This window comes from Numida meleagris, chromosome 5 (genome assembly GCF_002078875.1).
Source record: "Numida meleagris isolate 19003 breed g44 Domestic line chromosome 5, NumMel1.0, whole genome shotgun sequence".
NCBI lineage: Eukaryota > Metazoa > Chordata > Aves > Galliformes > Numididae > Numida > Numida meleagris.
This window is the reverse complement of record NC_034413.1, coordinates 2,538,582-2,562,556: the sequence shown is the minus strand read 5'-3', so window position 1 is coordinate 2,562,556 and position 23,975 is coordinate 2,538,582. Positions and strand designations below refer to the sequence as shown.

At 41.8% G+C, this 23,975-nt stretch overlaps 1 protein-coding gene across 2 annotated transcripts in view; it reads left to right on the top strand.

The window, feature by feature from the left end:
• DOCK1 (dedicator of cytokinesis 1) overlaps positions 1-23,975 on the top strand; it is a 279,672-nt gene that overhangs the window by 15,244 nt on the left and 240,453 nt on the right. For both annotated transcript variants that reach the window (XM_021400439.1, XM_021400440.1), the window contains exons 2-11: positions 5,367-5,450; positions 9,339-9,379; positions 11,714-11,769; positions 13,240-13,336; positions 16,424-16,572; positions 19,947-20,082; positions 21,481-21,638; positions 22,204-22,285; positions 22,706-22,841; positions 23,178-23,250. In XM_021400439.1, coding sequence (XP_021256114.1) covers positions 5,367-5,450; positions 9,339-9,379; positions 11,714-11,769; positions 13,240-13,336; positions 16,424-16,572; positions 19,947-20,082; positions 21,481-21,638; positions 22,204-22,285; positions 22,706-22,841; positions 23,178-23,250 — 1,012 coding nt within the window. The remainder of the gene's footprint in view (positions 1-5,366; positions 5,451-9,338; positions 9,380-11,713; positions 11,770-13,239; positions 13,337-16,423; positions 16,573-19,946; positions 20,083-21,480; positions 21,639-22,203; positions 22,286-22,705; positions 22,842-23,177; positions 23,251-23,975) is intronic.

Genomic DNA, 23,975 nt, shown 5'->3' with positions numbered 1-23,975 from the left:
TATTATGTGTGCTGGATTTCTTTAAAAAGCACGATCAAATAAAGCTGATAATATGTTAAATGTGTTTTTTTTTTTTCTTTCCAGAGTGTAAAACGTTTAATGCGGGCTTTAATGCAAAATAATTCTAGGGAATATTACACAGTAATATTTTTATGGTATCTTAAGCAATCTCAGCTTTCATGCAGGGAAAAGCTTTCTCAGTACATACTGATGTTACCTTTGTTTGCTTTTTACCATTTTTCCTCTTTCACCTCTCTTTCATTCTTCTAGTCTTGCACTCCTCATTTCTCTAATGTGCGTGGATTAATTAATGTGGTCCTGTAGAGGTGTTTGTTTAATATTCTGTAGTAGTAGATGGGTTTTTAGTGCAATTACTGTAATGCCCTATTCATTCTTCCTTTCCTTATCAACTCCTAGAGTTGAAAATTTGTGCTTTCTGTGCCCGCGCTAATTCTTTGCTTTTGACATTTCAGTACTTTTGTGTAGATCTGCTTCTCTGTTGCCCTGGAAGGAGGAGGCCGGGTGAAGGCAGTGACTGCTACCGGTCACTTGGTCATCATGGCTGGGAGCTCGGCTGATGAGCAGAAATATCTCTGGTGCTGAAATGTAGCTTTCCTAAGCAGAGAGCAGCAGAGTGCTAGCCTGCTGCATACAAAGGAGAGCTGCCTTCGGGGTGCTGGACATCACTTGTGACTTTGTATTCTTTTTGCTTGCACTTTTCCTGCCACTTTGGTTCTGGTCATTGAATCCCGGAGCTGGAACTCCAAATTGGCTGACAGAGAGAAGTCGTTTGCTGAGCGCTGTTCTGCGTTCATGTCAGCCTGGTAACAGATCGTTCTGAATCCGTCCTCTGCTTGTTTTGCTCAGTGCAGATCTCCAGAGCCACAGCTGTTCCTTACTCATCGTCAGCATGTGCTCTGAAATCCCCCTGCTTTGCTGTCACTATGAGGTGGGTTACTTTGGCTTTTATAAGCAGGGTAGGTGTAAGGCTGCAGCTGAAATGGTCTCTTTGTAAGCCAGTACATGGATACCCATCATGGGGTGGTTGAGGAGGTGTGGTCCATAGATATGAACTTGCAAATACAGTAGGCTCCCTCAACTCTAGATGAAACCATAGCTAATGATACTTGGAACTGGAAAAGAAAGCTTGTTAGCTCTTTCTCTAATTCTGAGAAAATGCTGTTGTTCTCTTCTACACAGCAATCTTTTAAATGCGTTTAGAAAGTGGTGGTCAGATACAGATGTCTGGTAAGGACCTAGCTCTTTCTGGAGCACTCAAGTCTGCTCCCTTCATCTTTTCAAAGGTCTTTTCCAGGGAGACCTGCCCTTTACAGAGCCCTCCTTTGCTCACCTAAAGCTGGTGGCTGCGTGCTGGGCTTGAGGAACCTCATCCTTCATCTCTTCAAGTGGAGGGAGGTGGCACAAGTGCTTGAGCAAATGTTGGTGCCTCTGTGGACAGGCAGCCTGCTGGGTGACCTGGAAAGCAGCATCCTTCTTGAGCTTGTTACTTGTGGTATCTTTTGGGCATCACTTCTTAACGTTTCTCTAACATGCATGTGTTTCTTAAGGAGAGAATGCATTGTAAATAGTATTCTTAGAAGGATGGGGAGTGTTTACTTGCAGAAGCAAAGAAGCTTAACTGTGCTGCTTTGATTGTGCCAGTCTTGGTGCAGAAGAACATTGGGATACTGCATTAGTCTATGTTAACCATGAGATTAATGTGCCCGGGCTAGTACTTAGCCATGCGTCTTTGGGTGCTTAAGTAACCACGCTCCTTGCTTGTGAATTGTAGCAAAGATTTTTTTTTTGAAGCTAAGTTATAGGCTACATAATTCCTTTTCCAAGACACTGGGCCTTGATCCATAATTCAAGCACAGTGGGGTGACCTAATGCTTCATTTGGCTTAGAACTCCCCCAGCATAAAGCGTGTCGTGCTGAGAACTGGATTTTTAATCTGGACTTGCTTAAGTTTTGAAAATAATAATAATAATAAAAAATAAAATTGGAATTTCTACTTAAGACTTTGAAGTGTTCTTAGTCGTGACTCTGTATGCTGTTGATCAGACAAGACATACATGTACCAGGTTCGTGCTTTATTCCTCCAATATTTCTTTTCCCTTAGTTAAAGCGTTGTGTTTGCTCCAATCAAACATCTGATCCGTCATAACAACTTTTGATGTCGCTGCATAAAAAATCCCCCCCGGTGGGGGTTAGCTGCTGACTTTCATAGGGGTACGCTGTGTAGTTCAAGCCTTGTTTTGTAATCACAGGGGCGGAATGCACTTCATAGTTATTCCGGTTGTTTGCTTCTTTATCTGTGAATGCTGCTGCAAGCCAAATTTTCTTTGTATTATTTTTCTTTTTTATTATTTTGAAATGAGCCTTCCCTCTTTGGCCGCCTCTCCTTGCTCAGCTGAGGTCAGTGGGAGCTGTCATGGGTAGTAATTACTGCTCGGTGGCTGCTTGTCATCTTCAGTCAAGAGAATTGGTCATTACAGTGAAGTTCATGTTACGTGACCCTCCTCATTGTGACAGACACCAGTTAGCACTCTCGGATATAAATTTTAATGTCTTTTATTCATAGTTGCCTTTGATCCTTAATGTTATTCAGTTTAAGTGTTGGAGGAACGGTTAGCCGAAGTGCGAACTTGCTACAAAACTGTTTTTAATCTGTCATCGTGTGAATCTGTCATAATGTGAATTTCTCCTGATTGGGGTGTTTGGTACTGCACAGTGAGATTGCTCATCAGGGTCTCAAAGGCGAACGATTCAGATGGGCTCATTTCTGCACTTGTTGAGCACCCACAGGTTCTCTCTTGAGTCCTGTGACAGCTGTGACATTCAAGAAATCCAAGCAGAGGCCAGAAGTTTGGATTTAGGTGCTGAGGTTTTAACCATCCAACCTCAGAAGAGCTCATGCTCGCTGCTTAACGTCGTCTTTCTGGTACTCCCAAAAGCTCGACAGAAAAAAATTCCTGCTGAGTGTTATCAAACAGACTGTCCCTTGTGCCGCTGTTTAGGAAGCGTGCCATGTATTCATGGTTGTTAACATTCCTCTGCTCGGAACAGTTCAAAATGTTAATTTTTGTTAATGTTTTTCACAGAACGCTCTCCTCCTGTAGAATAGCAATTACGGCTTTGAAATACTGTGCTCCAGATACCTGGCAGCAAGGATTTGTCTCGTTTTAATAATGAGAAAGTTAACAAAAACATTAAAACCGGAGTAGCTAGCTTGGCTTGTTTTGATGTCAATAAAACTGTATCTCTTTCTAAAGCCTTCATTAAATACTGGTGATTATTAGTCTCTGCAGTGGCCTTGATCTTCATACCTTTTTACCTTCAAGTGTCCTTTCCTCAATTCTGTAGGATCCTGTGCTGTACACTATGTTTTCTCTTTCATATTTCTGTTGCTTTTTTTTGCATCTCTTTCATTCCCGCGCCACCCAGAAAAGAACCAAGAACCCACCTCACGCATTGGATATTGGTGACGTTGTGCAGTGGGATTCGATGCTTTCTGACCATGTTTTGCATGTGCTGCTGACCTCCCTGCAGGCAGAGCTGCCCTGCTTGGGCTCACCTGGGACCTGGAGGGAATGTCCTGGAGGGGGATGCTTGGAGGGAATGTCCTGGAGGGGGATGCTTGGAGGGAATGTCCTGGAGGGAATGTCCTGGAGGGGGATGCTTGGAGGTGCTGAACGGAGGGGGAGCAGGGTTCGCGTCCTGTCTGATACCTCACTGTTGTGGAAGGGTGGCTTTGCGCCTTCTGCTGTAGGTTTTCGGTTTGAGGGTTTTGTGGAAGTGCTTTCTGCCCTGTGATGAGCATGTTACGTTTAATTAATGTCCCGTGAACTGTTTTGGTCTAACCATCTGTGAAGGTCTCCTGCGAGAGGGGCTGGGCTGTTCTCAGTTCCACGGGAGATGCATTCTGATAATGATAACAGCAGAGAGAGCAACTGCAGCCTTCGTGGCCAGTGCTGCCCAGCTCGTGTCCCTGGGAAATGGTGGGGAGGGAGAAGGAGCTGGTTACACGAGGGGTGGCAGAAAGTGTAGAGAGAACTTCTGCGGAAGTGAAAAAGCATTATTAGAATCAGATCGTTATGACAAATAACGAAAAAATCTTGATTCTCAGATGCTTAAAATAAAGAAACAGCTTTCTTTTGATGCTGTGCTCTGAAAGCTCTCATTGTAAAGACGAGATCTCTGTTCAGAGGAGCTCGGCCTTTTGTGTACTGGAAGTACAAGGATAAGAAATCCGTAGCATCTCAGAGTGGGGTATGAATGAAACTTTCATTGGTCTGCTTTCATTATAGTTCATTAGCTTCAGTCTCGTGATATGCTGGGCTTGTAGCCTTCAGTTGTGAAGATCCTACCAGGTATCAGAAGGCTTTGTTTCTTTCAGGGGGATTTCTTTCATGGGGAACATGAAAACAACCAAAACCAAAATCTAGCATTAGAGGTCGTAACTGTTTTGGTTTCCAGGTATTTTTTAAATACCTTTTTTCTGCTCAAACGTGGTTTGCAGCATCTTTGTCAGGTAGATGTCTGGTATTCTTCTAGCCATTCCTAATTTTAGCACTACTTCTTTTGTGAAGCGTGGGGAGAAATGGCCTCTCCATTACTTCTGTGGTTGTTCTTGAATATCTTCTGCAGACAATGGTTCTAAAATACTTCCTCTTCCACCACTTCATGAAAAGCAAACAAACACAAAATAATCCCCCCCCCCTTAACCTGGAAACTCCAGGTTGCTGTTTATAACGTCAGATCACTGATGAGTAGGATGATGCATCTTTTCCGTATGAGTTATTTGTTGGTATGTATCTGACTACTGTGTCTTTCTTTCTTCCTTTATCTACAATGAAACAAGTTTTTTTTTTTTTCTTCCTGGAGTTTCTCCCTGTCCAGAAGTGAACTCTGCAGGGTGTCAGCAGCCTGCAGGTCAATGGCTGTGAGGCATGAGCAACTTCCAAAGCTTACTTCCAGCGTTTGCTGCTTGCAGTTGGCTTTAGCGTAGGCTGAAGGTGTTTGTTCAGTGCTGCTCCAGGGCAGATCAGCATGGGAGGCTTCCTGCATCACATTGGCACAAAGTACTGGAAGACAGACAAGTCCAAAAAAAATTAATCGAATGTATTGTTATGAAGAAGCAAAGCATTATCAGTAGGTTCAGAGATGAACTTGGAACGGTGGACGTCCGCCTTTTGAGATTGGCTCCAAAATTACATACTGTTGGATCGAAGAACTTGGCCAGAAGCTGCACAAAGAGATTGAATATGGCAATAATGAATAATAAAATCAGTTGTGTGAAGAAGTGACAGTCTTGAAAGCCATGTTGCCTTGCGTGTGCTAACAGCAGTGTTTTCTCTGTCTAGCTCTTTACAACTATGACGCGAGGGGACCAGATGAACTTTCCTTGCAAATAGGAGACACCGTGCACATATTAGAAACATATGAAGGTAAGCTTGCAAAACTTGCGTTGCCCAAGCATTGCTTTTGCAGTTTCATTGCTTTTCTGTTTGTGGCTTTATCATCCCGTATTATCAGGTGATGAATTACTTGCTTCCTTGCGAGAGGACAAAACGCGTTATTTTTAATGAGCACGGAATTAACCAACGCTAGATGCGAATGAAGAAGCGTGTGGTCGATACCTGGTGAATAACCATTTCCTTTTCTATGAAAGATGGATGTTCTCACAGCTTTATTTGTATGGATCGATTGCAGTATCTGTCCTACGTTTAGAGAAATGATAGATGCTGTTGGATACCCTTGGGTAATGCAAAGGAACCCGCTGCTAAAAGAAGTTTAATCTGAATTTGAAAGTCACCTGGGTCCTAAATTATTTATGTCTCTCTTGTAAGATGGATACATGTGCTACAGTGCTATGGACTGATTTCAGGTTTTCAGATGCTTTGCTTGTTTTGATATGAAACTGTACAAGCAAAATCTTTCCTCCTTGATCCATAAAAGGGAATCGGAATGTGGAGTGCGATAGTCAACAGAATGTGAAAGATGTCAGAGCACTTCTCTACTCTTCCTTGATCCAGTAGAGAGCCAAGTGAAGTACATCTCTTTCATTACATCCTAGACTGTAAATTGTGTGGCCTGCTGCAGTCTGGAGAGATATAAGTAACGTATAACTAAACTTTTGCAAATGCCTTTGCTTTAATGTTTTGAATGACATAATTTGTTTCTAGGCATTGATCTTTTGGTCCCTCTGAGTGCTAATTTTGTTTGAGATATTGACTTAATCAGTATTTTTTTATTGTTACATCTATTTAAACAGTGTTATTTCAACAGACGTAACAGGCTTAATTCATCACTACATGCAAATTAATTTTCTCTTTGTTTTTAGGTTGGCGTTTTCCTGTAGGGTTCAGGTTGCCACTGGAATGTCAAATTTGACTATGCAAAGTAATTTTTCTGTTATCTGAAGTTATATGATTTAATAATAACCTAATGCAAAAAAAAAAGCAAGTAGAAAGATTTAAATATTAAGCAGATTTGTGTTTATATATATATATAAATTGCTTTATTTAATGAGTGTGGGAGAAACATTCAATCCTGCATGAAACCATGTCAAATCATGACTGCTGGCAGCTTAATGGGATGGTGGAGATGACTTGCTTTTTCCTTAGGCTCAAATAACAGAAAGACCTTAGTGCTGTCAGCTCATGGTTTTGGGCTTTTGGGATCTTTGTATGGCTGCGGCGAGTTTACATTAAAAGAAATGCAAATAAATTAATGTTCTTCCAAGCATTTTGTACAGTGGCTACTCATGACTTCTCTGCTGCGATGAGAAATGAGATGCTGTAATTCTTACCTCTCTTCTTCTCAGAGCTGCCATTATTGGGCAATTATTTGAGCTCTTTGATCTCCAGCTTCCTTCCCAGCCCCTTCAGGAGGGTTGCCCCAGGAGGTGCCTTGGTGTCTGCAGGTGTCCAGTGTCCAGCTGTGCTCACGCACCTGCCCATCCTGCTGAGCTGCACCTGAGCCTGCCTGGAGGGCTGCTGGACACGTGCCTGTGTCTGGCCTTGCAAGGAGCGGCTTGGTAGGGTTTGGGAAGCAGTGGGGCTGTAACTTGTTCCTTCTCTAAATCCTCTTTGTCAAAAAGAAGAGCTTATGGGAGATTTCTGCTGTAAGACCAGCCAGGCTTCTGTAGGATTTTGTACTGGATTGGATTGCTGCAGTGGACTCTGCTTATATGTGCATCAAATGGTACTTGAAGGTTTAAAAAAAAAAAAAAAAAGTAGAACCTTGAATTTTAATTTTATTACTGAAACATTTTCATCTCTGAAAAATGTAGTCAAAAAAGGGTATTTTCTCTCTGAAGTGCTGAACCAGTTTTTACAAATATTTTCCTGTGCAGATTTGGTGAAGTTTGAGGCTTGTTGCAAGCAGCCTGTGTTTGTATTGAGGTGATGGGAATGGTGATGTGTGCACTTTCCTTTGTTAAATCGGAATGTTTCTGCTCTTCTAGGACCCAGAGAAAAGATGAAGCTCATTTCTAACAGCATTTGAGAGCATAATGGATCTTTAAAGTCAAATTAATGTTGTTATTTCAGGGGGAATTGCGGAAAATCTCGTTTTTTCCATTCGAAAATTTCCTGGTGTGCTTCTTAATGCAAACCTTGCAGGAGGAGCTGGACGACAGCAAAGCCACGTGACTTGATAAATACCATTCATGTGTTGGGAAGGAAGGGTTGCTTTTCAAAGTAGATATCCCTAAACAAATCTTTGCCGCATTCTGAATTAGCGCATGCCTGACTTTTGTTGCCTTACTTCTGTTTCTTTACATAATTGGGTAGAATAGTCAAAAATAGATCAGTAGATAAGATTTATTAAAGTGAAAGGCTATTAAATTTAGCAGTAAGTAGGCTTCAAAACTGAATGTTTGTATTTGAGCAGCTGCTCATTTCTAGAGCTGCTGTAGGAAGGAGTAGTATTTTGGGTTCCAAACTAGGTAGTTTAAAATTTTTGCTGATACTTCAAGAATATTTAGTTATTGGTTACAGTTCTTTATTTATCTTATTTTCTTTTTTTTTTAAAATGCAATTAATGCCTGTCCTGGGTAAATGCATAGCAAATATCAAGAGAAACAACAGCGCTGGCCAAGTGTTTCCTGTGCATGCCTTTTGCAGGTGCCTCGCTGGTCCCTTTTCTTTGTTGGAGGTTACAAACATGGGGAGTAAAATCAGGCAGGGCTACACCATAGGTGAGGACAGCTTTGTGATGCCATCGCCACCCATGTGTGTCACTCCCACCCCTGCTCTTGCTTTATTTGGTGCAGGAGAAGGGGAGGCAGCCACACCTCTGCTGTGCTCTGGTCTTCCGTTGTCCAGTGCCAACAAGTTGCCTTTGTTGCGGTTTGAGGAAACATAACAATTTGTGACCTTAATTACCGTAATTAATGGTTTGTTTTTGCAGTGCTCCTCTGGATGGGGAGGAGAACAACACGGTTCTCTCTTTTTTTTTTTTTTAAGTTATTTTTATAGGTGGAGAACTGAGAACTTGAATAGACGTTTTGTTTTGTGTTAGATAGAGATGGCTTCCCCATCTCACCCATGTCCTGGGCCAGGCAGCAGGATGAGTTGGAAAAAGAGGAGGCAAAGATAGAGCTGTGCAGCTGAGGGACGCGTGGTGGTGGCTGTTTGCAGGGCAATGGAGCTCATCCGTTTGGGCATTGTCCCCATGTGGGCACAGAGGACATCAATGTGGGACAGCGAGAAGACAATGAATTGATTCACCATGTGCCACTGGAGAGCAGGCTGAAAAATCCTGTGTGCTTGAGACTTTAGTTTATATTCCTTATCCAGGAGTGTAGAGTAAGGAATTTTGCAGTAGGCGCGGATGCTCTCTACTAAACAGTTTGGTACACATTTGTGTTTTTAATTTTCCAAACTTCTTCAGGACCTCTGCCTCTTACCTGTTTCGTTCTGTGAACTGCAAATCCCGAAACATTCTTGTCTTCTGAGGAGGTGACAAAGGGCTGATCTACGTTTCAGAACTTGAATTTGTTCAACTTAGGTTTTAAAATCAAACTGGCCAGACTTTAGGTATCGTAGTGGTAGTGCTTGTAAGCTGGTTTTGTTCACGTCGGTAAATCATTAATTAAAATGAAATGAATCTCAGTTAAACACATTGTGTGGAATGCCATCTCTGCCATGTAGCCTTCTCCTTCAGTTTTCTCATACTCCCCGACATTACAGCTGTCGAAGAAGGCTTTGTTTTAGCCAGGTTGCTCGTTGCATGTGTTGGTGCAAACAAGGCAGGGGCTGCTGAGCTCAGAAGGAGCCACTGCTGGGAGGTGTAAGGTTTTAATGCTATCTCCTCTTTTTCCCCCCTAGGTTGGTACAGAGGTTATACGCTGAGGAAGAAATCCAAGAAGGTGAGTGCTGCTCGCTCGTCATAGCGTAGTGCCTTTGAGGCTCTGCTCTGAACAGGGATCTTGGGCATGTGGTGTTGCTGCATGGTAGTGATCTCTGAGAACAGGGCTACTGCAACCTGGCCTAAATGGGAATATTTCAAGTTAACTGGAACTTACTGTGATGAGACCTAAAAACTTACTTGTGCATTTTTTTTTTTCAATTTAAGTGTATACGTATGCAGTTACTCGAGATAGTTTAATGTGCATTAGCTTGTTCTGCAATAACTTGTGTGTGCCAGAGCCTTCACCTCTGTGAAAGTTAAGAGCTTCCCATCCCAGCTGATCTGCTTCCAGACTGTCAGTTTGCTCTGCTCTCTGTTAAATAACACATCACTTGTACAGTGCAATTGCGTCTTGGGAAGTGATGAGATCTACGTTGTGATTTTTTCAGTCATTCTCCGGGAGAGGGGCACTTATCTTCTGCGGTGCAATTTAGCCTGGTTGTTCGGCTTTAAGCATGCATAAAGGGCTGCTGTTTATAGCAACTTCTCCGAAATAAAAAGTAAGGAAACAGCACAAACGCTGCTTGTAATGTTGCGTTTTATTTTTATTTTTTTCGCTTTACTTTATAGCAGTCATTAACCAGAATTACGCAGCTTTTATTTGTGTATTTTTTTTTTTCTTTAAGTTTTAAATTAAAACTCTAAAAATTTGCATGTTTGCATACGGGATTGTTGTTTCTGAATGTCTGAAAGTACCGAGTTAGCTCTGTGGTTCATCCCACCCATTTCCTAACCAGGCCTGGCCTGTGTTTTTTCTACTCTATTTTAATACTTTCTTTTCTTGGAGATGTGCTATATTTCTTACAAGCCATATTTCGTGAGCATGCCCCATTCAGCCCACGCAGAAATGATGTGTTCCTCTTGGCTTAAATTGATTCTGGGTGTTGCTGCGTTTGTCCAACTGCAGCTAAATGTAGTAACTTTAGAAAGAAAACTCATTTTCTGATATTGTCGTGAGTTGCAACCCTTAAAATGTGAAGCTTTGGTAGAGTTCTTTTTAAAGGCCATGGGAGATATGCTTGCCCATAGAAATTAAGAAGGGTGGGTGTGCTCTTTTCCATCTTGGGCAGCAGGGATCATCCACGTTGCTGATATTGCTGTAACTGGTGTGTCTTGCTGGCACACCAGACCTTCTGGTCATCACTGTGTTCCTGCTCTGGTGACCTGCATGACCCCCACCTTCTTTCTCCCCTGAAGTTCTGCCCTCCTTGCTGGGTGGGTTGGTTTTGGTGGTGTTTGCTGGTTCCTTTCGGTTCTTACTTGCTCCCTCCCTGACTGCACTCCCCACGTATTCAAACACAGGGTGCAGCTCGGGCACTTCAGTGATCTGTGCAAAGATTGTTTTTCACCCATCTTTGCAAGAAACAATTTTGCTTTAAGTTAATTTGGAGTAGATGTAACCTTATGACATAAAATGAGCTCTACCATCGAGCGTCATTTGAGAGACTTCTGCTATACTCTGAGAGTGATGTAGGAAACAAGAAGGCACAGATTGAGGAAGGAATTACTCAGCTTTCTAAGAACTGCTTTGCATCCCGAAGCAGAAAACGGAACTGCTAGCACTGTAGCACTATCAGTGAGTTGGTAGAAAGTTATTTTCTCAGCTTGACTTGAATTGTTTTTTAAAATACAATTTTATATTATTTTCAAATTATTACTTCTAGAATGTTGAGAGTAATTTAGAACTTTTTTTTTTTAATAAGAAAAGGAGCACTGTTCTTTTGCAGTACTGTCTGCTGAAGTGGTTTTTGGCTTGTTGTACTAACAATACATTGATGAGAAAAGACAGTGCAGTGTGTAAGCTATGGTTGTGATGCAGGATGGCTGTGTTCTGCATATGCATGCACTTACACATATGTCATGCACTTGAGCCAGGCAGCCCAGTGTGTTGCATGGTCCAACCATCAACCCCTCACCACCATGCCCACTAAATATAACAGCACCTGCATTTTCTATGATTCTATGATTTTCACCTCTTAGTCTCCATCATGTCATGTAGATGAGTTCAGCGCTGTAATCCTTCAGCCATGATTTCTCCATTGCATAGTATGTGCAGCTGCTAAGAACGTGGTGCTCAAAAAACCTGAGTGTCTGTGTGCTGAGGTTGCAGTAACACTTTCTTGAAAGGTCATGTGGTAAAACGTTTAAATGCATGTATAAAAAAACAACAATTCTGATACTTAAAAGGATGTGAATGGCTCTGTGCGGGCCTGGCAGTATATCTTGGTGGGTTGTTAGGTAATAGATATATTATGTGCAACATTAATTTTTTTCCTCTCCCTCCCTCTCAAAGGGCATATTTCCTGCCTCCTATATTCACCTTAAGGAAGCAATAGTCGAAGGAAAAGGGTGAGTTTCATTTGAAAAGATGACAAAAAAAATCCATTTTCCTATTGACGTAGGTAAAATGTCAGTGGATTAGCAGGTACCTTGCACTTGTTTCCTGCTAGTTAAGGAGCTTGTGGCAGCAGTGTGTGTTTGTGCAGCAGCAGAGGGGCTGCTGCCATCTCTGTCTGTGTCTTCACAGAGCTGAGCTGCTCTGCGTGGATGTGAAAGCTGGAAGAACTGATAATTGATCAGTTTTCTTTATAGCTTTTATGGCTCCCTTGACACAAAGCTACTTAGATGAACTTCTTCCAGCCCACCTCTGTTTTAGTTCTGATTTCAGTTATCACAGCTCTGTTTATCTTCTGGCCTTTGAATCCTAACGTTTCTGTCTGATCTATTAAAAGAGGCTTTTGGTATGAGATACCTTCCTCATAGACAGATTAAGTTTTAGCAATGAATTACCCCTGCAATAAGTCTTGTAAACTGGACCCCTCACAGAAGCCATTGTCCAGGCATCATTTCCAACCTCCTTGAGAAGTTTCCTGACTTACTGGAGTACTGCAGTGCAGTCAGAGATGGTTTGCTTTGTGATGCTCCTGCTCCCTTGTCTGATGCGGCTGTAAATAGTTGGGGCTGGTTTTCATTTAGCTGCTGTTAAAGCTCAGATCCTTATATATCAGAGCAGTGTTGCTGGCTGTGCGTGTTAAAATTCATAACACTGGTATAAAAGATTCCTTAAAAAGCCGGGGAAAAAAACAACCCAGAAGATCAGAAAAATGCGAAATGAAATTAATTAATGATTAGCTAGGTATGAAACGGAGTGTAACAGGATTAAGCTATTTTATTCCTTTGTGCCTGATTTATTTTTATACGCTATTAAATATGTAAATGATAAAACTACTAATCATATGATTGCTGCATAATGACAACTTTCTTGCTGATTAGAAAACTACTTTTAAGTACACTACTTTTGAAATATTAAAAGGTCTGGCTGTTAGTTTGTACTCAGATGGCACAGTTTTAAAGTCAGGCAGAAACTTATTGGTAATGACCTGCATGCCCCGTTTTCTTTGTAAGACCAATAATTTGAAAAGCAATCAGACATCAGCATTGTGGTGTTGCATGTGTTGCATACCTGACAGTCATCTTGATTGCTCCTTGTGAAATTAGCATCTCAGTAATAAATGATAGCATGAAGTGTGTATTGATACCTTGTGAGTAGAGGCACAAGCAGGAAAAAAAGCGTGAGCTCAGTAGGGTAACATCAACCCTCTTGCAGATACCCTTTACATCACATGGTGGTACTGGTGTGTGCTTCTTCCTCTGTTTGGGATGTACAATCTTTGTTGACTTCTAAATACATAGAAAGTGGTGTTCTTTTGAAGCCTGTTGTTGTTGGGCTGGTTTTGGAAATGACCGCCGGTTCCTTTTGGAAACGACGCTGCCGTCCTACCCGAAACTATTTCTAAACTCAACCTTTTTTCTTTGAAGGCAACATGAAACTGTTATACCCAACGAGCTGCCCCTGATTCAGGAGGTTACCACGACACTGCGGGAATGGTCTATAATATGGCGGCAGTTATACGTTGTAAGTACCAATTTCCTAACACAGTTACAATATCACGTGGTTTGTGGGGGAAAAAAGTGATGCTGTGAAAGGTACAGTGAGATATATGGAAAGCCTCGTAATGGATTTCCCCCTCTCTTAAGGTTTCTGAAGGCTACGTTATGTGGAACAGCTCTTCAGCATCATCTATGTTAAGGCACAAAACTCAGAAGTGTGGCTGTGTATTTTGTAAAATACTTTGTATTTCTTGTGCAGAGACAGATTTGTGGAGTGATACCTTGATCTAGTAATAACTTGTTGAGCAATTATGACTAACTGGACAGAAAATCCTTTTTTATCAAGTATTATTATCCAGAATACGCTGTTTGTAAGATATATATATATTAGGTTTTTCCTAATCTGCAGACAACTGTGCTAAACAGAGAAAATTTTTTAAGGCTGCTAGTCTTGGAGAAATTCTAATATTTGATGTCAGGTTCTTTGGTGTAAACCTCGACTTTAGGAAGATTCATCAGTGTAGGCCTTGTGCTTGTCAGTGCTCTTGTACTCAATTGATTGCTTCAAATGTATTGACCTTACATTACATGCCTTAGATTACTTTTTTTTTTCTCTTTCTCATATGCTTAAGTTCTAAGCACATAAGAATACATTCCTGGTAACTCGTAGCAGTAAATGAGATTCTCAAATGGGTAAATAGAGAAATACACTACCTGTGAAACAGCACAGGAGAGTATTTGTAAGTAAGGTGCAAGAAGCATTCAAACATATGGCTGAAAAAGCAGTTCAAATGTAATCCAGCAGTGTGGTGTTGGATTTTAGGTACCCTAGCTCTGACTTCTCGTGCTTTCACAGTATAAGGGCACTAGGAATAAGTTGTATGAAAAAGAAAGTGTTACTTTTAAAGTAGGGTTTAATGCAGAATATCTATCCCTTATAAATGTTCATTTGAACATTTACAGGAGAGGCTGTATAATGAGTAATGAATGTTGTAATGTTATTGAGAACACAAGCTAATGCTGAAGACTGCTGCTCTTAATAAAGGAAAATGGAAGATGGCAGGAAATGAGGAATTCCCATTTTTACATTCCTGGTTTATACTTGGTGTCCTGTTAAAGGATATTTGAAGGTGGATAGAAACCAGAATTTCTGAGCACCTGGCCTAAAGCCTATTGTAGGGGTGTTAAGATGTTTTGAATCACAACCGTGAAAGTGAAGGTAGGATCAAAACCAGTCTGCTGGAGGTGATCCCGTGTTGCAGTAGATGAGATGGAGGACAGTACAGCGAGTGAAGAGAAACAGATCAAGTATGAAGAGAGTTTTAATGTGAGACGATACTAGGGAGCTCGTGTGTTGAGGAGCAAGGGAGAAATCAATGGGCAGAGCTAAAACAGGAGGAGCAGAGTCTGCAGTGGGCACAGGGCGAAGCTGAGACAGAGACAAGGTAGGAGTTTTTAGAAGAATCCTTAATATTTTCTTCAGTAATTACTACTTTAAATGTAAAACAGAGGGGAAAATTAAAATGTCACCCAATTCAACTGTTTGATAAGCAGCATACTGACCAGACTGTGAAACTTGACTTGTAATTACTCTGGGTTCCACTGCTCTATACGTTACTGCTGACGGTGCAGGTGATGTTTTGGCATTGATGTCTCCTTTTTTGGATGTGGGGGGGGGGAGGGGATATCCTACTATGTAATCAAGACTTGGCTGTGGTGCATGTATAAGGAGAAAGGAGCAGCAAGAAGAGTCATTGTTAGAAGTTTTCTTACTGGGATGTACGTGTGCTTTCTGTAGTTGTACCTTTCCAGAAGTTACAAGGTTCTCCCAGTGTGGGAGTCGCATAACTGTTATGTGTAATGCCTCTGTGGCTGGGATTTGCTTGTGGGAAGGTGTTGAGCAGCTGAGATGCTTTGCTAAGAGCTTGGCATTCAGGTGCAGAGCGTAACACCACCAGTAGCCTCAGCTCGGTGGCAGACAGGGATCCAGTCCCTCGGTGGAGTGGGTAGAATGTTTGGTGAGCGTGCTCATCGCTTTATCTCAAGAGTATCTGTTAGGTTAAGTGCGTGTGTTCACCTGGCACTAAGAGGATTGGTGCTGGGGGATCCCCTTTTTTCAAGAGGGTTAGGTTGGATGGGGGTAACAGATTGCAAACCGCTCCGTTTACAGGCTAGAGAGATCTTCTGTGTTATCCACACATTGCATGTCAAAGCTCGTTAAATGACCATGCTTATCCCTTTATTCAGCCCATAATTTGTATTTTTGGGTATCGAACAGGCATTTGGTTTTGATTTGCAGATGGTGGTGGAAGTGACATGATCTTTGTCTCACTAGTTTATGATTGCCTGCAGCGCTGAAAATCATAAACCTCTTTCTCATTTGAATTTGTCTGCCTTTAGCTTCCAGCCACAGGAGCGTGTTGTGTCTTTCTCTGCTGCATTAAAGAGCTTTTAATAACTGGTATTTTCTCTCTGTGGAAGTTCTCACACTATAATCAAGTCAGCTTTTCGATGGTCTGAACAGACTGAAGCCTTTACGTTTCACAGTTAGATACGTTTTTTTTCCCTGAGTCTTTCAGACATTATTTTTCTGCATATTCTGCAGGTTTTCATTTTTCAGACGTAGCAGACTGTTTTAACTTTATTGTAATTATTTAATTATTCTGGTTGGTTTCGGTCCAATAAGACCTGGGTGTAGTCTGAATGAATGACAGCTGTGCATAGCCTAAATAATTCGGTGGTGTAGGATGTTTATAAAGGTGTCTTCTTCTGTATTGAGTTAAGGGCTTGGCTAGATTTTTGTGGGCTAGGAAGAGGGTTATTTTGAGGGTTATCAAAAACATTATGACTCAAAGCCATTAAAAAACCATTATGACTTTAAGACGGCATAAACACAAACACTTATATTGCTTTAGATACCTAAAGCAGAGTGTACGACTCCTCGTATTCAGTGTTCTGTGTTACAGAAAGTTAGTCTCTATTTCAGAGCGAGTTGTAGACTTGTATACTTTTAAATTCCTATCTTATAATTGTGATTTATTTTATGTACTTAAAAGATGTTCAGTAGACTTCAGAATCAACTTGTACCCATTTTTTTTTCCCCTCCGAACAGCAAGATAACAGAGAAATGTTTCGCAGTGTACGGCACATGATATATGATCTCATTGAGTGGAGATCTCAAATACTGTCTGGAACTCTCCCCCAAGATGAGCTCAAAGAACTGAAAAAGAAGGTGACTGCCAAAATTGACTATGGAAACAGGTTTGTGAGCTGTATTTTCCAAGTGTTTGTGACGTAAAAGCAAAGCAGCTTTGTGTTTCACATTAGCTGTCAATAATGTCTTGCAGTATCTTTATTCCTGTAGTTATGCAGATGTAATAGTAGTATATTAAAAGACCTATTACAGCGTAATAAAGAAAGAAGATGATAGAGCATCTCTTTAGTATAGAGCGAACTATAATCTATTAAGTAGAATCCATATGTAACTCTTGCTTGATTGCTGACACTACCAATCTGAGACTAGTATGAAGTTATTTCTTTTTTTTTAAGGTCAGTTAAAAAAGCACAAGTATTTCCTCTGTTCAAGATGTCATTTAAACTCTATTCTGCAGCAAAAAAAAATGGTTGCCTTCTCAGTGCCGCCAGCTGTGTGTGCCTTCAAGTCACTTATGCTGTAATGTGATGTTGAAGGATTTTGCTCAAAAGTATAGTTGAGCTCGTCGTTGCTCTGTTTACATATTATGTAGCTTGTACGAAATGATTAACAGGCAGGTTTTAAAAAAGGGAGCATCTAGCAAGCCATGGAATAAATATCAAAAATAAAGAAGTGACACTGGAATAGTTTCCTTACGTCAGATCACAGAATCCCAGAATTGTAGGGGTTGGAAGGGACCTCCAGAGATCATCGAGTCCAACCTTCCTGCAAAGCAGGCTCCCTGCAGCAGGCTGTACAGCTCGGCGTCCGGGCAGGTCTTGAATATCTTCAGAGAAGGAGAATCCACAGCCTCCCTGGGCAGCCTGTTCCAGTGCTCCGTCACCCTCACCGTGAAGATGTTCCTTTGCAGTTTGGTGCGGAGCTTCCTGTGCTCCAGTTTATGGCTGTTTCCCCTTGTCCTGTCCCCACAGATCGCTGAGAAGAGGTTGGCCATGTCCCTTCAACTCCCACACTTAAGATATTTATGAACATTAATCAGATCCCCTCTGAGTCTTCGTTTCTCAAGGCTGAACAGACCCAGGTCACCCAGCCTTTCCTCACAGGGGATATGCTCCAGGCCCTTTATCATCTTTGTGGCCCTCCGCTGAACCCTCTCCAGGAGATCCATGTCTGTTTTGTAGCGAGCAGCCCAGAACTGGATACGGTATTCCAGGTGAGGCCTGACCAGGGCAGAGTAGAGAGGGAAGATCACCTCCCTTGACCTGCTGGCCACGCTCCTTTTAATGCACCCCAGGATCCCATTGGCCTTCTTGGCCACCAGGGCACACTGCTGGCTCATGACCAACCTGTCATCCACCAGGACGCCCAGGTCCTTCTGCACAGAGCTCCTCTCCAGTAACCCCATTACTTCTGCACGTATCATCCAAGATACGGGCTGCTGTACCACAGTAGACAATTACCCAGATGTTGTTGGTACTGTTTGTTTGGCTACTGTATTTTACCATCTGTCTGAGGAGATGGTTAAAGTTACTCTGAATAACCTCCAGATGCTCAGTGTTCAAACACAATAGAACATCTTGTGCTGTGCTTTATATTCATAATGTTCTGATGGACTAATTAAGTGATCAGAACATTCTCTGTAGAATATAGGAGGGAAGTGAATTCGAATTGCTGAGTAAATGCTCACAACTGAAAGGATCCCATGTGCTTCTAAATGTAATCTTATATTCACTTTTGTCTAAAATAAGCGAAAGCGATGGTTTCGGTATCCAGACAGGAAGACTTCATTATGCATTTTATAAATGTTTTCTGATCTAATCGTATTCTAACTTCTCCTGTTTTGTGAAATACTGATTTGTAAATGAGATATTCCTATAAATAAAGATGGCAATTTTGCGGCATGTTGTCAAAATAACTGAGGAGGTGAAAGTAATCTTATGAAGTTGTATTTATATTGTTTGTCTGAAATTGGGTCAGATAATTTTGTTGCAGAAGCATGTTTCTTGTTCAGTCGCAAAAATCTGTAACTGGGACATTTAAGGGGAAATCTTTGTTTTTTTTTTTTCCTAAGCATCAAATGCAAGCTAAAGGATAAGACAAAGGAATTAAACCAAAGTGGTGTTTGCTTCTGTTCATTTGACAATCTGTGCATCCGTTCTTGTCCTGCTGGGGTGCAGCAGGCTGTGGGTGATGGCTCCTTCTGTGAGCTCCTTTCCTCTCATCCACTTGGTTGGCTCCTGCAGAGCTCTGCTGCGTTCATCCAGGCCCTTATGGGCATGGTACAAGTGACCAGTAGGTCATCCCCCTGCTTCTGCTGCTGTCCAAAAACCGTGATTTTGGCTGCTTTTCTGTCGCCTTCAGTGATGAAAGCACTTTCTCACTGGAAAGCTCGTCTGTGGGTTGCTCGGAATGCTTAAGAGTTTTGCACTATTTAGGTGCGCTTTGGAGTGGAGCTTAGGAGATGTTTGTTAATGACCTGCACTCTGTGGCTTGCTTGAGTGATGTGTCCACCTTTGAGATAACGTGGAACGATTAATTGGAAGGTTTTTATATTGACTGAGGAGGCTCAGAGATTCGTTCCAAACCTCCAGGTTTACCCCTTGTTAGGAGGGCAAGGAGTTCTCCATAGCTCGTACTCTTCTCTTCATGTGATTCTGGGTCCTGTCCAAAGGGGATTTACTTGATAGGCCGTGAACCTCTCTGTGGCTTCTCAGGTCCAGCAAGCTTGATTTAAGCTTAGTGATCAAACATTGCAAGGGCAAAGTTCCAGCAGCTCTGTCATGAGAGATGACTACATAATTAGAGACGGTGATGTTTGGGACCACTTGTATTGATGGGGAGATGAGGAGATAAGTCTTAGAGAAGATAAATAGAGAAATAAGGTCAACTTAGACTCCAGTTTTCCTTTTCCTTGATTCCACTGCCAGCACTGCAGTTCCACGGAGAAAGACTGGACATGGTTATGGCAAAAACCTTCCTTGCTGCTGAAAATAAATGTGGACGTTAACTCCCTGCTGACAGAAACCTGGCTTCTGCCGTAAATAAAGAGAAACATTTTGTGCCTTCCTGTATTTTGTAGATTTTCACTAAACCGTGATTAATATGCTTTGGAGGAGAATATAGAGTGGGAAGAAAAGAACTGACCAATTTGCATGTGGCGTGAATGTAGATGTCTTCTCTGATTTATCTGACAGTTCCAACAAACAACTCCTGCACATTCAGTTGTTTAAGAAACTGCTTCCCCAGCTGTTCTGCTATTTCATGTACATTAGTTCTTCCTGTGCTGGTGGGAAAAAGTGCCTTCCAGCTGGGGATGGTTATCTCCTGGGATGGTAACATGTTAAATACTTCTACCGAGTATCAAATAATTATTTCTATCACACCTCAGGTGCACATGATGTTAACAGTAAACACTTTGCAGGTGTTACTCTAGCATTTTTTCGAGTACTGTCATTCACAAGCATGTTCTGTTTCTGTTCAGGATTCTTGATTTAGATCTGGTCGTTAGAGATGAAGATGGCAATATTTTGGACCCGGAGCAGACGAGCACGATCAGCCTTTTCAGGGCACATGAAATAGCTTCCAAGCAAGTCGAAGAGAGGTTGCTGGAGGAAAAAGTAAGAACTGCTGCACAGCTGTGCCTTTTCCCTTCGAAACATGGGACTGTATTTCAGCTAGATTACTGTTATTGTTAGCATTGATAATGAAGAATTTGGTTAATGAAGAATATGTTTTTTTTTTCCTTTGAAAGACTTACTAGAATTTACAGGTGTGTCAATAAATCAGCTGCACTTGTAGGTTAACGTTGGAGATGCAGAGGTAGCAGATTTGTATGCTAGATTCTCCTGAGGGTTTATTTTGGAGAATCACACAGAATGGTGACCTCATGGTTTGGGGGGGTTCATGTGTACCGACAGTGCAAATTTGTTTGTTGAAATACAGGGGGAAGACAGGAAGACTTTCTCAGACTTAAACAGTCAACTTCTTTGCAATTCAAGCTTTAATTTTTAATTTTAAAAACATTTCTATTGTGAGGAGTCTTCCCAGTGTCAGTAGCAGGAGTTAGTGTAGCACATTGTTCCTGCAGGTTAAGGAGTTCTGTGTCCTCCTGAGTTGCAGTGAACCATATACACACACTTGCAGCCCTCACCAAACTTGATGTAAACATTTTAATTTAAAGATAATTTAAACCATGTCATTTTTGCATCCAGAGTTGTTTCATTGTCCCTGCTTACACCCATTTCCATGGTCATATCCTGGTTTTCTATTTTGTAAAAAGTACAGTTCTAAAAATACTGTATATGCCAAGGTGTCCTGTCCTGCCTTGTCCTCTTCCTGTAGCTCACAGTATTTTAAGAGGCTTGTAGTTTGCTGTTGAACATCAGCTGTTGTGCAGGAACTTGGCTAACTGATGCTGAGGCTCCAAGTCATTGCAACAGGACCTGGAATGGGACGAACTGGGAGCACTTTACTGCAGTTTGGTGCCAGTGGGAAGAGCCTCTCTGCTTCTAGGGCCCTCCCTCCCAGTTCTTTTTTTCCCGTGTGTGCTCCATCCTCCTGCTTGGATGAGGCATTCATGGAAAGTCCCGTGGAGCTAGGGGATGAAGGATGGGTTGGTTCGCTGTTGAGTAGCACTGCTGGCTCTCCTGGCTGTCTTGGTGCTCTGTACCTGCCACAGGAGGCACAGAAGAGAACAAATTTGCTTTTTTGCCAGGAGTGGTTTAGGCTCTATTCTCCATTTGACTACCTTCCTTTTTTAATAAGCGAGCACATCCACGGTTCTTAAATTAATTTATTTTTATTTCATTTTTTTTTATTCCCTATGGTGTGGCTCTTCAAGATAGAAATTACAACAAACTACATTTTCTGAATCTGGTATAAACAAAGATAACAAGAGCAGGCACACAACAGATAACTCCTCTTTGATTGTCTTAAAGGCTTCGGGAAGATTTTCTAACAGTTGGATATTTGTTAGGCTAAATTAAATGTAAGTTTCTTCCGTTCTTGAATTACAGTCTCAGAAACAGAATATCGATATCAACAGACAAGCCAAGTTTGCTGCCACTCCTTCGTTTGCTTTATTTGTAAATTTAAAAAATGTCGTCTGCAAAATAGGGGAAGACGCTGAAGTCCTCATGTCTCTCTATGATCCCCATGAATCCAAATTTATCAGGTTAGTGTACCCGTGAGCGTACTCCCTTCTCTGTTCTTCCTCCGTTACGGTCGTCAGGTAGTTCTGCAGGATGATGCAGGGCTTATGAAAGTCAAATTTCTATGAAATGTGTAGGACGGGGTTATCTGGGAAGTAATGATGCAGCAGCACTTCAGTCGTATTCAGCACAGCATCCGGCAAGTCCCTTCACCCTGGGTACATTTCAGGGTCGTGCTGTTCCTTATCGCACCGTGTCTTCCGTTCCTCAAGTGCGGAGCATAAATGAGACATGAACACACCTGCAAGGCTGCGTGCTCTCGCTTAGCAGCAGTGCTGACAGCACTCTGAGCCGTTCCTGCACCCCCTGCTTCCTCGCAGAAATCTGTACGCGTCGTTGCTGAAGAGCTGCTTTCCTTTATGAATGATGCACGCCAAGGAAAATGGCAGCTGTCTACTAAGTAAATATTAATTTGATTAGCATGGATCGATTGGGCTTAAGATAGTCTTCTGTAAGTTGAGTTTATAACCTTACCTTCAGTGAAGCTGTTTAAACAAAACAAAAGACTTAAAAATGTTGTTCTTTCAGTGAAAACTATTTGGTGCGGTGGTCAAGCTCTGGGCTCCCCAAGGACATCGACAGGTTGCACAACCTCCGAGCTGTGTTCACTGTAAGTCTTGGGGGGGGCTGGTTCAGCTTGCAAAGTCTAAAGCATCTCTCTCCCATCTTGTGAATAACTGAGCAGTTATTAACCTCTGTGTGAATGGCAGGGTTACCTCTGCTAGTCGCAGTCCTGCTGAAGGCTCCTGTGAGACATTTCTCATCAATGTCTATTTAAAACTTTTAAACACAAGGACAAAGTTGCTCCGTGAATGTTTAATTTGCTAGAGATGACTTGGCCTCCTCAGCAACTAATTCACACAAAAGTCAAGATAAGGCGTAACTACTGTTACAAGCATGCTTAAAATTCTGGGAACAATTTGTTCTCGTGCTAGAGCCTGGGATGACGAAGGCAAATGTTCTTCTGCGTACTGAACGGAACGCGTAATTCAACTCTTCTGAAACAATCTGACAAAACTAATATTTCTAGGACCTCGGCAGCAAAGATCTGAAAAGAGAGAAAATCAGTTTCGTCTGTCAGATTGTGCGGGTGGGCAGGATGGAGCTGAGGGACAACAACACGAGGAAGCTGACCTCGGGGCTCCGGCGGCCTTTTGGAGTAGCAGGTAACTTCTCATGTGCGTTATCCCTGGGTGTCACGTCGTACGGTTGCATTGCAGGTTGGGTGTGGAATCTCCCGGGGCATAAGCACAGAGTTGTTCAGTTTGCTCAGACTGTCTCGTAGGATGGAATGTAGCTTTCCAGACTTGCGTGTAGCTAGAGATGCCAAAGCTTATTGGAAACGTGATTTTATTTTCCTTTTTGAAAACTCTGAAGCTCTGTGGTTGAGAACTCCACGCCTGTGCTTAGTCACTGTTGTTTCCTGCCCCTCAGGGTGTCTCCTCACCACTCTTCTTCCCACACTGATCGTTCAATTCAGTGTACTTCATTTTTGTTTTCAGTAATGGATGTTACCGACATAATTAATGGAAAAGTTGACGATGAGGACAAACAGCACTTCATACCATTTCAACCGTAAGTAAGGAAGAGTTTAAAGAACAAGTAGAAGTAAAAAGATTGTGGCTTGAAATTTGCTTTATTACAGTTGAAATTTTGATTGAAAGATGTGTTCTGTAGTATTCTGATGTTAATTTATTTCAGTTTGATAGCTTATCATAAGTAGTACTGACTAATTATTGTTCTTGGCAGTTTCCCATTAGTTATAGTAGTGGCAACACCAAAAACTCACTTGAATTTTTTTAAAACTGAGTATAAAGGTTGCGTTCTCGATTTTGTTTTCTTGTTTTCTTTTTGCTTAAAGATGTCAGGGTTGTCTCACTTAACTATTTCTGGCACGGCACTTCTTAAGTTCAACGCTGGCTAAGGCTGAAAAAGACATCCACTCCAGGTGACCTCTGTGAAATGAGTTAATGACAGCATGTATCTTTTTCTTAGCAGCAGATAAAATGGCACAGTAGGGCCCACAGTAGTTGTAAAAACAAAGGTTGAGAATTTGAAAGATGGCTCGATATGCATCCTGGAGTACCTTCTCATTCATCAGCTTTTTTGTATGAGACTTTACCAGAACCATTAAATATCATGGTTGGATAATACAGGAGATCTGTCTGCTGCACATATTGTAGTTGATGTAGGGGATCGGGGAGATGAGCATCCTGCTTGGACCTGGTCTTGGTTTCAGTCTTCTGAAACTGCGGATTTGAGACCATACTTGAGACTAAGCTGAAGACATAGTTGCTGTC